General features: G+C 43.5%; 1 protein-coding gene across 5 annotated transcripts in view; it reads right to left on the bottom strand.

The window, feature by feature from the left end:
• LOC132835087 (paired box protein Pax-2-like) overlaps positions 1-6618 on the bottom strand; it is a 216247-nt gene extending 209629 nt beyond the window's left edge. For 3 of the 5 annotated variants that reach the window (XM_060854393.1, XM_060854396.1, XM_060854397.1), the window contains exons 1-3: positions 6576-6618; positions 3692-3857; positions 865-1062 (exon numbers count right to left, since the gene is read on the bottom strand). In XM_060854393.1, the coding sequence (XP_060710376.1) occupies positions 865-1062; positions 3692-3857; positions 6576-6618 (407 nt within the window). Of the gene's footprint in view, positions 1-864; positions 1063-3691; positions 3875-6571 lie in introns of all 5 variants that reach the window. The other 2 variants (XM_060854392.1, XM_060854394.1) reach the window with 1 other exon arrangement.
• Positions 6619-17864: the final 11246 nt, after the last annotated feature.

Raw genomic sequence — 17864 nt, forward strand, 5'->3', positions numbered from 1 at the left:
CCCAAACCCGTTCCTTCGAGGTTATGAAAGGGGCGCTCTCTCTCTCTCTCCTGTTCGCTCCTGCAAAACTCAGGGGGTTTGAGGAATAGCACCGCCCAGGCTGTAATCTTTAAATCAATGTCCTTTTAAAGCCTCCCTAATAGTTTACATTTCCACCAATTTGCGATTACATTAAACAGCGAAAAAGGGCAGTGCATCCGGGTCTTGTTCACCTGCCCTTCATTGATATAGCCGCCTGTTTCTCTGTGATCCCAGGTGAGTTCAGAAGTGAGACCGACGCCTCTGATATAGATTTACGATGCTCCCATTAGGAGCCCGTGTTTCAGGAATGATATACAAATCTTGTTAGCTGATTGCCTGTATCTCCAGATTAGTATTTCTGCACTCTGTATATTGGATAAACAGATACTGTTCTTGAGCTCCTTTGAGTTGGGAACTGATTTTTTTTCAAACCTCTGGACAGAACATTCCGTCCTATATCAATGAGGCACTCCGCCTTATATCCTTCCAAAATTAAAGTTTAATTTTTTTCTTGATATAAGAAAAGCCTGCCTCTCGCCCCCTCCCCCCGCCTTTCCAAATGTCTGTTTTTTGTCCTGTCTATATTTACAGCGGCGGTCGGTTCAGTCAAGTTTTCCCTCGACTCCTTGAATTGAAAGGCCATTGCAAATCTCAAGTGAAACAGACTTACTTTCTAGACTAATCGTTATAACTGGAGATAACGCTGAGCTACCAGTTCATTCCCTCCTGTTTTTATTTCCTGACCCTTTTCGGTATAATAAATGACGATTTGCACAGTTAACCTGGGGGGTGGTGTGGGAGGGGGTGGGGGTGATGTGCTGCTGCTGCGGGTTTAAGCTGTACCTGTTGATGGAACTGACACTGGGCACACTGTCATTGTCACAGATCCCCTCGGCCAATAGTCGGTCCCGGATCTCCCACGCGAACATAGTGGGGTTCTGGCGCTTGTACTCCGCGATTTTATCGACCACTTTCGGCGTCGCGACTTTCGGCTTCGAGCCGCCGATGACTCCGGGCTTGATGCTGCCCGTTTCATAGTATCTGATAGGGTAGACGAACCAGAAAAGCGAAAAGAAATATGGCAAGTAAAACTTCAGCAAACAATGCTGTCAGTCCCGCACCGCGTACCCGCAATCAACAAGGACTTGCAGATCACATTCTGCCCAGCAACATTAAACATAGATATTAATTACACAATTGTTCTACCTCTTATATAATTAAATTTAAGGAAACGACAGCAAAACTCGACCTCACTCGTTATTTACAACCCCATAAAATGAATATGGCACACTGGAACACAAATAAATCAGTGTCTGTATGCAAAGGTATTAACCTGTCTACGCGACCGTCCTCCTACTCTCTAACGACTATACCAGCCAGCTCACTGAAAGATTAGAAAGCTTTAATGCAGCCCGCTGCGACATTTTCTTCTTCAAGCGGGGTATCAATTTTAGAAAGATTAGGATTTAAAATCAAAAATTAGCCCCATTATTCCGCGCTGACACGTTGCCTTTAGCAGCGGAGGGAGCCGAAGTTCCTGGGTTGACTTACGGACAGTTTTCCGCCCGGGGGAACGGGAAAGAAGAGCGGGGAGTGGGAGATATCGGAATGGCTGTCCCCGGTTCTGTGTGTGTGCCTGTGCTGAAGTCTCTTTGCCCCTTGTATGTCCTGTTCACATTAGGAAGTTGAAGTGGACAGTGTAGAAATTGAGAGCCTTTATCTAAAGACGCTTACCCCTGCATTATCTGCAACTGAGATCCACAAGCCTTACAGTGGACAATTATTGCCTTTCAAAAGTCTTCTTTATCCCACTGTAACCTCCCAGTTTCTGTGCGTCTTACGCTAAAGGGTTGTGCAACCGAAGCGGGTTAGATTGTTAAAAGTTATCCGCATTATTAAAGTGGGGGGGGGGGGGCAAGAAACATTTGCCTCCCCCTGTGCACTCTACGGTTTGGGTTATAAATTAGGGGGGGGGAACCCAATTGGAAATAACAAGGCGATGGAGATTGCAATTCTAGCGCGGGTTTAAACTCCGGATAAATTTGGTTAGGAACTGAATGGACCTAAAACCAGGCAACCCTCCACGCTGAGCAAGGCAGCGTGCCTGAGACTCTACATAGGTGATAATCTCCTCGTTCGTGGCTGCGTAGTGGGGATTGAAAAAGTTTCAAGGCCTGAACACACCCCGAGTAAACAAATACCTGTGTCCGGAAAAAAAATACAGGGACTGGGCACTTTTTAATTAGGAGTTAGATAAACAAAGACGAGAGACGGTAATGCCAAACCACTCTGACCCACCCGCTCCCGGCCATGTGTATTCCCAAATGGCGCCACCGAATTAGAAAATGTACCAACGCCACAGTAATGTTTCCACTCCGGGTGCAATACAATCAGCGATTACAGGACACTAAATACGCAGCGTGATACCAGCATTTTCTAACGTGTGTTTTCCTCCCTAATGTCCCCATGACTTCTTCGGAGAATTTTAGCGTCTAAATGCAATAACTTTCAGAAAGCAAGTTAAAAGGAACACTAAAGTAATAACGAGTCTATTTCAAAGGCCAGTTGCAATGATTTTAAGGCTTTTACTTTTAAGATTTACATCTTAGAAACTCCTTATTTCAATGTCACTCAAATTTCTATGTCAGCTTTTGTCAAATGACTCGCTTCACAGTGAAATATCAGTCGGAACAAATCTGGGCCCAGGTTTTAATTACCAGTTTGTTTTTAGTGGCGTCAAGACATCATCTCTATACGCTCAGCTTCTCTTTAATTGTTTCTGTAGTTGCTTGGGAAATGGTCAGTTTTGAGTCAAGAGACTTCGGTTTCGAAAGAATCTGTTAGTTCTCTCCCACCACCACCCCCTCCCTCCCCAAATTAATAGTCAAGGGTTAAAATCGCAGATAGAAGAGTCTTTTGAAAAAAAAACTCACAAAATGTATAGTCCACCCCGTATTTCCACCTGTTCCACTAAAACTGTGAGTATTTGCATAAACCACGTCAAACTCGAAGGCCCTGGCAACGAGCTACAAATCCCCCACACGCCGCCCCCTTCCCCCAACACCCTCGTTATATTCGACTGCTGTTTTGTAAGTGATTTCTTCCGTTAGAGGCCGACCTGATCTACTTAACGCTGGAGAAGGCTCACAATGAGGCGTTCCAGTTAAAAAAAAAATAAAATGTTGCATTTCGCGTTCAGCTCACGATTTGGCCAATCTTAACTGATGTTTTCCAGCTCCCTTCTTGTCCTAAGAGCGCGTGTCTGTCTTGGTACCTTGTCTTCCTTTCTGGATTACCCATATCATTTACTCTGAACTGTTCGTGGTGTCGTTGCTAGACCCTGCATCCCACTTTAATAACACTGCCCATAGAAGTGTTGTTAAAATAGTTTCTTTTTTTTTGTAAATTTCCGCTGCTAATTGATTCAACTTTCGTTGCCAACGGCATTGTAATTAGGGGTGGTGCGAATTTGATCAGTGCAACTAGGTAGGAGCATAAATTGACTTTATTGTGTGTGGGTCCTTTCACCTCTGGGCGCCACCAGCCAATTTCTCATGCTCGCTCCGGGATCATGTGTTTGTGTAGGTTTATGCATAGTATTAAACTTTGTTTCATTCTTGGCTGCGTTAGTTTCAGTTTGCCCCTTGTCTCTGGCAGTATCACCCCTCACCTGCCCAGTATCTTGCTGACACAGCCGTGGCTGACCCGCAGTTGCCGAGAGATGTCACAGGGTCTGACTCCCTGGTGTGCAAGTTCTACGATGCGCTGTCTCACCACGTCAGGAAGGGGCCTGCCGTTCACAAACACTCCTCCCAGCTGATTCACACCCCCATGCCCTGCAAAACACACACAACTGAACTCATCCCAGGTAGAACTGCAACCTGAAAGAGAGCAAAAAAAGAGAAGGGTAGGGGGGAGAGAGAGAGAGGGAGAGAGGGAGGGAGAAAAGGGAGGAGTGGCGCAAAAGCAACAAAATAATGGAAGGGGAGAGAGGGAGGTAGGGAGTGGGAATAGAAAGAGAAAAGAGAACGAGAGGAAAAAAGTCGAAAGCATGGAATAAAGAAATTACATATATGTGGACACGTGTAGTAAAACAGCGATACATTTTAAAGTTTTCACATTAAATTACACATAAAGGCACATGAAATGCCTTATTTTAAAACTACATTATTTCCATTTATTGATTCGTTCTGCATTTTTACGGAATACAAATTCCGTTTTATTTATACATTAAAATCTCTGATACCGGATTAAATTAATATATCTCACACAAATATGACGTGGCATTTTTACCAGGCAAAAATGTTCATTGCACTTTGAAAATTGAGGATCGTCAGATATTCTTTTATGTTGTTTTTTTTAAATCTATGTTTATCACTTCTGAATTACCTTCCATTTGCATTTGGCGAGCGGCTGTTGGTTGTATTTTGTGTGTGCATGTGTGTGTTTGACCGGGCGGTAAGATGATCTGTTTGTTAAACGGCACGCTGGTATCTGCGCGGAAAGAGTGTACAAAGCAGCGAATTACAAATGTGTAGAGTTCCCTCGCTGCAGGGCTTCAGAGAAGCCGTCTGAAAATTCCTCTGTCTCAGTTTCTTCTGCTCCAGTAATATGTGTGTGTGTGTGTGTGTGTTGGAGGGGTGCATGGTTAGTGGATCTCCTTTCCAATCAGCAATTTTAATGAGTGTTTTTAAAAAAGTAGACAATTTCAGTACGGAGCATTATGAACCTAAACGGGATCTATGGATCTATATGACTTATAAATGCATCTGCCAATCTGTGTTGATAGATATGGGACACATAAGTAACAATCTGTAATGGGGTGCATATGCTGGGCACCGATTAATTAGGCAGACCAATTGTTTACATTTCAAAACTTGCAGACACATCTCATGCAGCTAGTCCTAAATAACGTGTCGCTTGCCCTTGTGTTATTTTCTTTAACTCCAAACGCCGCGTTATTTGTTGAGGCCACGCTGTTTAATAACAGGCAGGGGGAATTATCTCAAACGCCCCGGTTTATTTGTGTGATTCACTAGAACAAGGAGACAAGGGTAATCCCCTTGGCCCTACTGTACTTGGCCGAAGTTTATTTACGCTGGAGTGACCGTGGTTATTTCTTCACTTCAAACGCTAACTTAGCGATATGACATCATTCCAACTAATTCTGAACTGCGCCCGCAATGAAGACAGCCCGGTAGATTATAAATATGGATGTGTGTCGCACAATCTTACACAGAATGCTATTTAAAACAAAACTCGCTGACATCTTTCTCGGTCTTCCCAACACATTTTAACTTGGTTCCAATGGTAATTTAGTTATGTTAAAAAGGGAACAAAAACATTTGCCAGTCTGTCCGACAAAATACAACTGGGAGACCGAGGTAAAGTGTTCTCTCTCACGGCAATTGTTCGTCCGCGCTTTTCCATTGCCCTGCCGAGATGTGGTTTGAAGTTACTATCTGGCAAAACTCCTATCTGATTCAGCATCAATAATTCAGACCAACTTTGATATCTTAGATTCAGTATTATTTGAAAGCTGCATTATCAAGGGAACATTAGAATAAATAATTTAAAAACCTTTTACGCTGTAATTTCTGTGAAGCGTTATAAGTATGTGTCTACCTTTACAAAGAAATTGGTAATATGTGAAACGATTTATTTTCTTCTCAATCCGATGTTAAATTCTGTGGAGGTTCCTATGTATTAACAAGTTATTTTGATAACCCAACCCAGTGCAATTAAAGGTATCTATTTGACTTCATATATATTATATATATATATGTTAGGGCAGTCAATCGGTTTATAGTGTTTGGGAGATTTCTAATGCGATGGGGCCCTACACGTGGTGAACGATGAAATGGGAAACGGGATGAGCCGGCACTTGACAAATCCGGGTTTCAATAAAAGCTTATTTCATTGCCACCCGAGCTCTCGGGGCTCCCTTGTTAATGTTACCTTGAACAAGCAGCTGGAAACAGTGAGAAGTAAATTCGCAAAGGAGGGCAGGGAGAGATAGAGAGAGAAAGAGAGAACCCTCCTACCTGAGAATTAGTGGCAAAAAGAAAACAAGCCGAATGTTAGGGGACATTTGTGAACGAAGCTTGACTAATATGGATGGCGAGGAAACATGCCACTGTCTCCTTACAACCCAGCAGAGAGTGCGAGGGAGAGGGAAGTTGCATGACCTAAAAAGCAACCCAACTCCCGGGAGCTTCAAACATCCCCTTTTATTTTTCCATGGCAATTATATTTGGCCTGTTCAATATTCCTCAGATTCTCAGCTTAATATGTGCCGTGATCTTTCTGCTATTAACGTAAACAACACAGACGTGTATATTTAGATGAAAGTGGCATTTTGTCAAGTAAATGTTCCTTGCCTCTATTAATAAAAACGCCCTTTTATAAAATGTGCATTTCGTTACATTTTTAGTGCTGAATAAATATACTGGCAATTACAGTTAGAAGGCTTTATTAATTTGCGCCTCGCAGCAGTAATAATTCACTTAAAACAGGCGTTAGAAAATAGAAAGTACAATTAATCTCTTACTCACTGTGCATAGCTGAGAATGGGTCTGCTTTACAATGTATATCCATGAGTGCCAACGCTACAGAAATGAAAGGGACTGAATCCGCCGTCTCGTCTTTTAATTAAACGCTTACGTTAATGCAGAAAAAAACATTGACTGTAAACAAAACAAAAAAAACAACTTTTCTCTGTCTTTTTTTTCCCCTTCGTTTTTCAGCTGTGGCGTCGAACCGAAAATACTAAAACTACTCCGGCAAAGAAAGTTAAGTGACTGGCGGCCGGCGTTCTCACTCGCTGTTCTCGGTGCACGGAGAGAGAGGGAGAGATAGGTCGGCAGTAACACAGGTGAGACACATGTCCGTCCAGTTTTCTGCAATGCTTTTGGAGTAAATCAGTCGGAAACCAAGTCTCGGATTTATAGACTGTTTAGAGAGCGAGGGAGAGAGAGAGAGAGAGAGAGAAGCGCTCACGCAGTGACGGGAAATGAACGCGCGATGCGTCGTTTTGGCAATTTCACCGTCCCTCTGAAAATTTCTGTACACCTTCACTCAAATCCTTTGCTAGCGCCCTGTCTCCTCAGATGCGACTGACGGGTGCCTGAGTTGCGCCAGGGTAACAGACCGGTCTGCAGGATCAGAGGTAGGGCGGTAGTGCCCAAATGGAGCCAGAGAGCGTGTCTCTGGTTAGTTTCTGGTGCTGGCTGCAGGTTTTGAAGTACAGACTGGAGCCCGGGTTCTGCGTGGCTCTCTCTAAAACCCTGCGCAGATTCCAGCCACTCCAGTCCCCTTTAGAAAGATGGATGACTTGTCAGACAAAGCCAATAGATTACAACACTTTGTGATTCGCCAACGCAGATTGGACCCCAAATGAGGAGGTCCCGTGATCTGCCAGTCTTGAGAGTCACCATTCGCAAACACACACACACACATAAATACAGAAACACACACACACTCACTTTTACAGGCACACATATACACACACACATGCATACACACACATGCACACACACACATGTACAGGCACACATATACAGACATTCACATATGTAGACACGCACACTCATATACAGACACACAAATATACAGACACATACATACGCAGACACACACTTATGCAGACACAGGCTCACATGTACAGACACACACCGACCCACATTCGTATTGCAGAGTCACGCATTCATATTCATCCCCCACTTACATATACAGAAACGTATTAACATATACAGAGAGCCACACATACAGAGCGAAAGACACACTCACATAAACAGACACACTTGCATACAGACACATACCTAGAGGCACACTTATGCACAGACACACTCGCATATACAGACACATACACATACATATACAAACACGCATATATACCGAAATGCATGCATACAGACAGAGACAGACACGTTCACATACAGTCGTATACAGAAACATATACATATACATCAGACCCATGAAGTAGCATACACAGAGGAACGCATACACATCTACAGCGCAACACGCACTTAACCACACACATTCGCGTGTACACAGGTGCTCACATATACAGACACATATAATCGCATGTCCATATAGAAACACAATTATATACACACACATACACTAGCATACACATTGATACATACACTCACCTTAGAGTGACACATTGTTTGAGAAACATTGACATGCGTATACACACATTCATATGTACAGAGACACATATACGCGCATGGACCTGGACACAGACATCGACACACAACACTCATTCACGTACACCACTCAATCTTACACTTCCACACAAATACAACACCTAAATTCAGATTCTGAGTTTAGATGTTATTTGGGAAATTGAATTACGAAGCAGCCCCGTTTGACATGAACAAGATGAACCGATAAATGGAATAAGTAGACAGACCTTAGTCAAGACCTACTCCGCACAATATCTGTATTTCGTTTAATCTGTGTCTCGCTGCACTTTCCTCTAACATATCATATGTATTCCTGTCTTATTTCCAAATTGAATTCTGCGGGAACAATCTCTCCCTGTACATCTGTTTGTTTTAAACAGATTGACTCTTTATTGTAATCAGCCGCTTCCAAAGAAGGATATATATCAAACGACAACTATGGTGCTTTCACTTCCTGAGATGTTGTTTGTCTATCTAATTCTGTTAACCGGTATTTCTGTGCAACCGGATTATTTAACCACTACCACCCCAACTCTGCTCTCCTCCCTCACATAGACCCCGTTAGTTCACCTGAGCTGTCTAACGGGGTGGTAGGTGAAATTAGATTGACAGATTTTTTAAAAATAACAAAATACGTTTCTGGGGATATCAATAGAGTTTAGAAATCACACTTTGCCCTGTCTCCCTGATTTTTTTTTATTAATAATGTTTGCTCTTAACGTTTCACTGAGTCCATGTGTAAACGCATCAATTTAGTGACCCACACAATTTCAGTCACATAGCACGGTGGATGGGCCGACCATGCAGAAGTACTAAACACTCAAAACTCATTCCTTCTTAATAGCTTTCAGAATTCTCCATAATCTTTCTGCAATGGGTAGTTAATGTGCGTTTCATTTCTTCACTTGCCTGTTCGCCGACCAGAATCTTTCAGGTGCCCATTTGTTTTATTGTAAAGAAATGATTTGTGTGTGTGTGCAAGGTTTTTGAGCGATAAATGGAGTGGGTTGGTTGTCGTGTCACCCACAGGCCTGCAGATGGCGCTGGTTTCTAATTTCTCTGAAGTCAGTTCAGTTTGGGAAAAGGTTTTAGGTGAGTTCAAAGTTGGAAATGTTCACAGTTCCTTGAGTTCGGCGCTCACTCTCCCGAGACACAATAGAACCCATATATAATATAATATATAAAGAACTCCCTGAAACACTGGCAAACGTGACTTTGTTATTTCTTTCTGGGCATAAATTTGAAAGTGACTATGATTGGAATCTCCGTTTGCTCTGTTCTCAACCAGAGATTATTCGATACGAATGTGGATACTCGCTGTTTGGCTGTATTAATTTCGCTATTTACTATTGCGGCCCTTCTTTGAATGGAGTCAACCGTCTGATTTCTTGGTGACAAATCATTTAATCTGTCATCAAACCGCTTGTTTTCAAACGATTTTCTGTCATCGCGCTCTGCATATTGTAATTGAAATCGTTTCTTCGCAAATTGTCTCCCTCGCTACCCCCTTCCTCACTCCAGACCTCCAACTCCTTTTCCATAGCTGAAGTAATTTTAGTTTGCAAACAATTCCCGCTTTCACTGTTCAGCGTGAGGAGTGCCGGCGGTGACCCTGTATAATATCTAACCAGGCACAGTCCAGCTCTTAAACTGAAATCCATCTAACGCCAGGGAACACTTTCAACTCACATAATTCAGTTTTACACTTTGGTTATTTATCCAGAGCGGCCCACCATTAATCGCTGATCAATTTTAATAAAACGTAATTAATATAAAACAGTAAAATACTGGATTAACTATGGGCAGAGAAGGATAGTTAAGAACCATTTCTGTAACTAGGAATATTTCTCAGTCTTCCATTTTTTTTCTCTCGCTAAAATGGATTTCGGGAGGCAGAGTGGAATTTTTGCTTTTTTACCCTCCCCGAGTAAATGTGAAGGTGGCACTGTCATTCCCTTCGAGAGAATATTCGAGAAGCACCCGGGGAAATCCATTTGACCGAGCGCAGGAGTTAGTTCAAGGCTTGAGATATGAGTGGGACTGGGGAACAGGGGATGGTCACTGGCGCTTGAGGAAGGGCTGAAATCTGCAATTGCAACCGGGGGACAGGCATTTACAGCTCTCAAACGAGGAAGGGAAAATTAGCGCAGTTTTTTTCCCTTGTAGCAGCTGGTGTGCAGTGTATTCCCCCACCCCATTACCAGCATTGGTGTGTCTGGCTTAGCAGTTTTAAGAATTTTCACCGTGCGGCTGACCTGACAACAAAGTAAAAGTGCTAACCACTGGAAAGTAAGATACCTCCAAACTTGCTGGCTTGGGGGTTTTTTTTGTTTTGTGTGTGTGGTAGCGTTTGCATCACCCGCCAGAGAAAAGTGACACTTTTTCTCTGCGGGAGTGTTCCGACAACAAACATTTGATCAGACCATGTATTTGTTTTTACAATGCCTTTTGAGAGCGTAGCAACGCACAGTGCTGGATTTATTTGGTTGTCGGCCGGAGCACCATTGCATTTTGGATTATTAATCGGTGCAGGATAGTATTCCAAAGCAGCAATGAAGTGATTTCAGTCAGCGACCTTTGTCGGTTCCCAACTGCAATGCAATGACTTGGGTCTTTGGGCAGAGCTTTAGTCGAAATTAGTCACTATTTTAAGAAAGGAAATAAAAATAAACATAACCGAAGATGGACGGGAAATCCGGGGCACAACTTGCAAACTTTGGAGACCAGTCTGCCAAGAGGTGGGAGATACTTGGAAGGGATTTGGGGGAGTGATGCTTGGGTGACCTCACTGCCCAGCCATTCATTAACCTATTTCACAGGAAGCCCCTCTCGCTTTATTTGCACTTCAAAGCAATGTGCCGTCTCGCCCAACGGAAATTAAAGAAAAATAAACTTTTTTTTGGTGGGGGATGGGGTGGAGAGGAGGGGGAAGTGTGGAGCGGAGAGGGGGGGGGGGGGTTGAGTGTAGGTCCTCGAAATCAGCTCTTGTCCGGCTACAGTCAATCCGCATCTCACTTGATACACTACGCGAGAGAGGCAAATCCCTTGATGCTGTTTTATCCAGACTGCTCTTGTCCGTTCACTGTTTAACTCTATAATCGTGTTAGGTGTAAATAAACTGGTCTGATTTGACGCCTCTCGGTGTTTACACGCGGGATTACCCGCGACGGTGTATTTGCCTTTGATGTGAAGTTAAATGTAGAACTGGACAGCACGGGGCGGAGTGGGGGGGGGTGGGGGGGGGGCTAAGTGGGATAATGAATTGGAAAGTAGTCAAGCTGCAATTAAATGTTCACTATATCCATGTGTGTTTGCTCAAACAATGCTTTTCACTTGATGTTCTCGCTGCAATAAAAAAGCAAGCCCTCGTAAATGACCATTTTTCATTTTAGCTGAATGATGTTGAGCCTGTCACAATTTATTTCCCCAACAGACACACACACACACACCATTCTTTTCTGAAGCCTCTCCTTAATGCAGTTAGTAGATGACTGCAGTAGGATGTTGGGATCTGATGGGGTTGCATTGCAACCTCTATATTGTTAATATTGGGTGTTTCTGGGAACGTGTGTTGGGGGGTTCACAGGGAGGTGGGGGAGGAGACCGTGTCAAAGCTGTGTGGAAGTTGCATACTCCCAATGGATGGGTAGGGTTTTCTTTACAGAGATGGACAATGTGAAAAGCAAGATCACATTTACTATGCCTAACTGTGTGTTTACAGAGAGATGTACACACGAACCTGCACAGTCTAAGCCTGGGTCTATCTATGCCTCCCGATCCATTAATATAGTCGTACTCTCAGATTATTGTGTGTATATATATATATATCGTCCAATCATAACATATAGGCCCCAGTCAACACTCAGCAAAGGGACAGGCAGAATTGGAAGTACTTTAAGATGTGATGACGAGACACTAATGAGCGGATGGTGCCAGTTTGTACCCTTGACTAGGTTTGGGTTTGCTGGATATATGCGTTTTACAAAAGTTGAGGCATTCTGCTCTCAAATGTAGCGGCAATTTCACAGTCCGAAGAACATTTTGCCTAAAGCAAATTTTTTTCCCCTTCTTCTTAATCCCTCATTTCCCCCTCCTCGCTTGTCTCGAACCCCTCCCCAAGATTATTACCCTTTTCCTTGCAGTGCCTGGCTACAGTGAAGGAACAGGAAGCACGGATAAAATAAATGTTATACCCAATCTGGTCACGCTACATCGGTAATAGCCTATTTTCTCCTCTTTTTTTGCATCTGCCTGCTTTGAATGTTAATAGCGCACGTGTAGAGGTACTTTGGAGCCACCTTACAATTTTTTTTCCCTTTCGGAATCGGTATCGGAAAAGGTTTCATGCTGCTTTGTATCTGGTCGGCCGAGTTGAAGATTTACATGCCAAAATTCACATTTGTGTTAAGCTAGGTGAAATATAACTACATCCCTCATGATGAGGAATGCAACATGAGATGCCATGCTGTCCAAAGAAACTCCGTTCTTTTGATTAAACCCGCATGCCCCCAAACTTTAAATGACCTTTTTTTCATTAAAAAATAAATTAGGTTTGTTGGCATAAATATATGCACAGAAATTGCAGTATTGGAGAATTTCCATTCACTGAAGGTTTCTGTTATAGCTTCTGATCCATGGTTATGGCACACCAGTAAGAAAACCAAACCTAATGGCACAGATTTTATTCTAAAGTATTGTCTCCTTTCAGACACTTCAACTCTCCATCATCAAAATGTTGGCAATGTGTTTCATCCTGGGCTTGTTGATTCTGTGGATACACTTTGCTATACGGTTAGCCAGGCGTGCGAATTTCACCTGCAAAACGCGGGTGCTGATGACACCTGTAGCAAGGCTATGTCGCAAAGCACACACATATATACACACAGAAACACTATTGTACATACACGCATACACACCTAAACACAGAAATAATATTGACGTACACATGAATGCACAAATGACACACATGTGCAAATATGCAGACATTTCCACGCACATATAAAAATATACAAAAACATTGACACGTATATGCAGATATATTTGTGCACATAGACACAAACTATACACAGGCACATACGTAAATGCACAAAGAATATTGACATGTATATACACTTAAGCACATGAAGTTTACACACACATATATAAGTACACGAAGAATATTCACACATAAATCTAGAATTGACACACACATTCGTGGATGCAAACTAATATTAGCAAGTGCATCTACACAGATAGACGTAATTCATTGCATTGAGAAACTCCCATACGGCAAGTATACACAAATATGGGTATAAATTCACCTATGTACACGTGCATAAACACACATGTGCACACAGGTAAACTGAAATATTAGGAAATTGAGCTCGAAGTAAATATGTCTACAGTCCTCACGCACATGCATGTTCTAAATGCACGCAGCCACTCACTATGATTAAAGAAGCATGTATTCCACACAGAAATCAGGCGGATCCCAGGCTCTCCGTCTCCACAACATTTTGACATGTTTTCCAAATGGAAAGGGAGATGCTCCGGGATGTGTGAGGACTTAAAACGCGCGCCTTTAGCTTGTGAATTTGCTGAGTTAGAGCGGACAGTTTCCCTGGATGGATGTCGAGCGGCGGGGAATAAATGAGGGGGGAAAATGTATGCTGTGAAACGGGAAGAGAGAGAGAGGGGCAGCTGAAGAGAAACTTATCCCTAATGAAATCTACAAGTCAACATAACACGATGAATTACAGCAAATCCATCGAAAGAAAAATCGGTGATAATTGAATATTAAACAGGGAAGGAAACGAGGGTAGGAAAAGACGGGGTATTGAAATTATTAAGAAGCGATGCATAAAAATGAAATATATCTTTCTCTGAATCTGGCTGGATTATATTGAAGATGGTAGTGCTTTGCTATAGGATTTGTATAACGCGCCACAGTCTCACCCCAGTGTTCTTCAGCAAAGGGATAATCTGAACAATTTTCTGGATGCAGTGACTGCGTTCTGAACTCTTTCTGTCATAATGTTCCTCTCTCTTGATCAGACAGTTCTCCCTCGGAGAGCAGATATTTGGTGGAGAAATGCAATTTGGGAATAGTGGAGACTAGACAACGCCCCAGCCACCAACACCATCCCCACCCGCAACACACACACACACAAAAGTTGACCCCCTAATTAAAAGCCGTCTGAGCGAATGACAGAAATCCATTTGTCTTTAGCATCAGCTGCTAACCGATTCTGGTAGTTGACTGCGACTAAGCGCCTCCAGTCGGAGACGGGACTGGATGGAGCGCCCACTCCTCCTCCAACCACACCAACCACCACCCCCGCCCCCAACATTTCCTGCGCTGGGGTATTCCACCCCACTTCCCCAACACCCACGCCTCCCCCCCCCCCCACCCCTCCTCCAATACCACCACCAGCCTCCCTCATCCCCTCCTCCCTTCCAGCCATGTGCTGGTCAGTCACCGCAAACTCAGAATGCATCTGCTTTTAGTTCCGTTCAGCTCCCTGTCTCGGAGGCAACTTTAACGATCGATGTATGGGTCTTACACTGCCATAGGACCCGGTGCCAGTGGGTGTGAGTTTGAGCACATAACCTCTTAACCATGTTGCTGACTTTTTCTGGTATAAAAGAAATGAACATTTTCATTGTGCGTAGTTCGATATCTTGACGCGACGATAATCCATTAAACGGGATAAGGTGAACGGTTTCTGAGATGGTGTTTGCTTAGCACGAGAATTGAACAGTCAGGCAAACCATTAGAGATTATAAATGGATAATTTGGGAGTGAAATTTCATAATCGGATAAATTTGTGTGGTTGCACCTTGGGTGGTTTGTTGAATTTGCTAGTAGGGATTGAGATGGCAATTCGAAGTTTTATATATTGGAGAGAGAGAGATTGAATAGAATGAAGGTCTCTCGCCTCCACTGCTTTTACCTGGGTCTAAAAAAAGTTCTCTCAGAAGCAGCCTAATTGGAGAAACACCATTCCTATTTACAGCTTGCCAATCAATCTGTCCTATCGATAGATCAATTAGTCTGGCAATTAATATATCATATTAGGAGTCGAACCTGTTAATTCGTCATTTGAGTTTCGAGGTGAGGCGAGAGGCAGACTCGTTAGCGTTTAACCAGAACAATTGCTGCCACGGTGTCCTTAGAATAAAAGGGTCTCGCCCTTGCTCACCCCCGCCTGGATGCCAGGACCTGGGGAAGAGGATTTGCCTTTGAAATATTAGTTCCCCGACAGTAGACACTGTTGTCTCACAGAGGGTGCTTTATACGCTAAGATACTATATCGGGAGCTTTGCTGTTTGAGGCCGTGGTTTACACACACACACACACACACACATACAGAATCAGAGCAGCCAGAAATAAAGATTCGGAGTTACCCATCATTGAAAATAATTGCTACACAGCTGTGACTTCGTATTTATGTAAAATTAATTAGCGTCACGTAGCATCAACTCGCCCAATCTTGATACACAGCAACGCAGCATTCGTTTTAAACGTTGCCGTGTATGTTTAAAAGCAGCAGCGCGCACCTTCCAAAATAAAACAGCGAAATTGAGGAAAAGTTTGTCGGTTATGGTCCACGCCACTGACGGAGAGGCAATTGACAATTGGCGATTCTCCCTCAATTTGGCTGAAATTTCGACAGTTTAGAAAATAGCATCAAATCGCTCTGTATTTTATTAAATATAGTGCTCGGAAGGTTTAGCTTGCGCGCTCTGCCTTTGCACTATTGCAAACCTCCTCAAATACCACCAACCAGTTTGTGTGTGGTGTTGCAAATGTTCGGGTCGGTGTCCGGGACCCCGGCCCGTGCTTATGACCACATCCACAAAGCGGATGTAACGGTGTACCGGAGGCATTCACACTCCAGAACACCCTTCCCTCATGTGCAGGGGCTAACGGGGGTGGGTGGGAGGGTTGCAGTTTGTGGGAAAGTGAAGTTTGCAGTTGCAGGAGTGCTCCCAGCAGCCGCGAGTGGCCTGTCATTCAGGGAGAGGAGCTGTACAAGGCAAGCATAACGGAAGGGAAACGGATTGCCTGCAGAGTATCGATCGAGACATCCCTTGGCCGAGAGAGAGAAATCTCATTCACAAAAATTCCTTACTGAAAGGAGATGGGGGTGGATCTTGATTGTGAAAGAAACAGTTTTGCTCCTTCATCAACAAAATCGTGCAGGTTAAATCGCAACAGTCTAATTGGAAGTAAATAGACGGTGTTGTTAATATTAATCCTGGGGGTTTCGGAATTGGCGACAGTACAGTTTGCATATTCATAACGGGTGTAGAACGAAGCCAGATGGACAATCAATTTAATTGTACACTCGACATGATCGGAGATTGATTTTTCACTTGTTCTGTTTTAATTTTGTCATAATTAATTAGATCATTACAGCAGTTTTGTATTGGGCTCCTAATTTGACTTTAAGAAGAATCCCACCATTGACCATCCAAGTGTTGGTCCAATTCCTACAGCTTCAATATTAATGTTCCTGTTCCCGATCCTTTCAAAGCCCAGAAAGGGATGTTGGGTTGTCAAAGAGCGTAGGTTGGACTAAACGTTCGAACGCTTTTCAAGCTAAACTTGGCCGAGACGGAGTCACATTTTTTTTTGGGAGGGGGGTGGGGTGTTTTAGTTTTGCCTCTGCTTTCTTGCTCAATTAAAAAATCGAAGGCAAACCACGGGTGTGCTCCCGGAGTCCGTTACAATTTAATACAATGCTGCAAACGTTTATTAACAGATGATCAGAAAATGCCAAAGGAGTTTAACATGAGGCACCGTCAAAGCCTCATTATATATAAAAAAAGGAAAATGCGTATAATAGGAGAGATGCGGCAAAATAATTTTTGTGATGTATTTTTTAAAATTAACTTAAGACAAGACACGGCCAGAATCGTTATGTGAAATCTAAAATAACTAGGCATTGCTGGCAAGACGTTAGTAAAATTTACAGCAGAATCCTCACAACATACAGAGTCTTTGCAAGAGTGAGAGCTCCTTTGCACTGCACCCTTTAAGAGGGACTTACCAGCACAGTCTGCAATGACTCAGAAACAGACCTGTCAAGTACCTAACCTTTGAAGTTGAGGGGACAGAGGGGTCAGGCAACACCAGCTGTACCCTAAAGGTGTGAATGAGCTGGACAACCAGGGCTGGGAGGAAGGGGATGGTTAAGGGACTGGAACTCCGGCTCCGACTGTTATGAAGTGAACACAATGTTCCCGAGGGGAGGTCCAGTGCCCGCCTGATCAGCCCCCACCCTCCATCATCTCTCACTGCATCCTGAGGCAAAAACGGGGGTGGGGGGGGGGGAGTAGTAAAGCTGACGGTTTAAACCCCAGTTTATTACATGCTGAAATAGAGAGAGAGAGAGAGAAACAGAGAAACAATCTCACTTCACCTCCACCCCCCCCCCCGCTCAGATAAACAGTTTGACAATCCTACCTGCTCGCCTTGCTCCCTGAGCCATTGCTTTAACGATCTGATTCCACTAAATCTTGCAGGCTTCCTGAACTTTCTCGCTGGTTTCTCTTCTTCCTCTCCTCTCTCGGTCCTGTTCCCTGCTTCCTTAGCTGTAGTCGTTTCGCTGGCGTTATAACCCCTCTCCGCCCCACCCAAACATTGGGTGTCTTTTTTTTCTGTCTCTC

Source organism: Hemiscyllium ocellatum, chromosome 43 (assembly GCF_020745735.1).
Source record: "Hemiscyllium ocellatum isolate sHemOce1 chromosome 43, sHemOce1.pat.X.cur, whole genome shotgun sequence".
Classification (NCBI taxonomy): Eukaryota; Metazoa; Chordata; class Chondrichthyes; order Orectolobiformes; family Hemiscylliidae; genus Hemiscyllium; species Hemiscyllium ocellatum.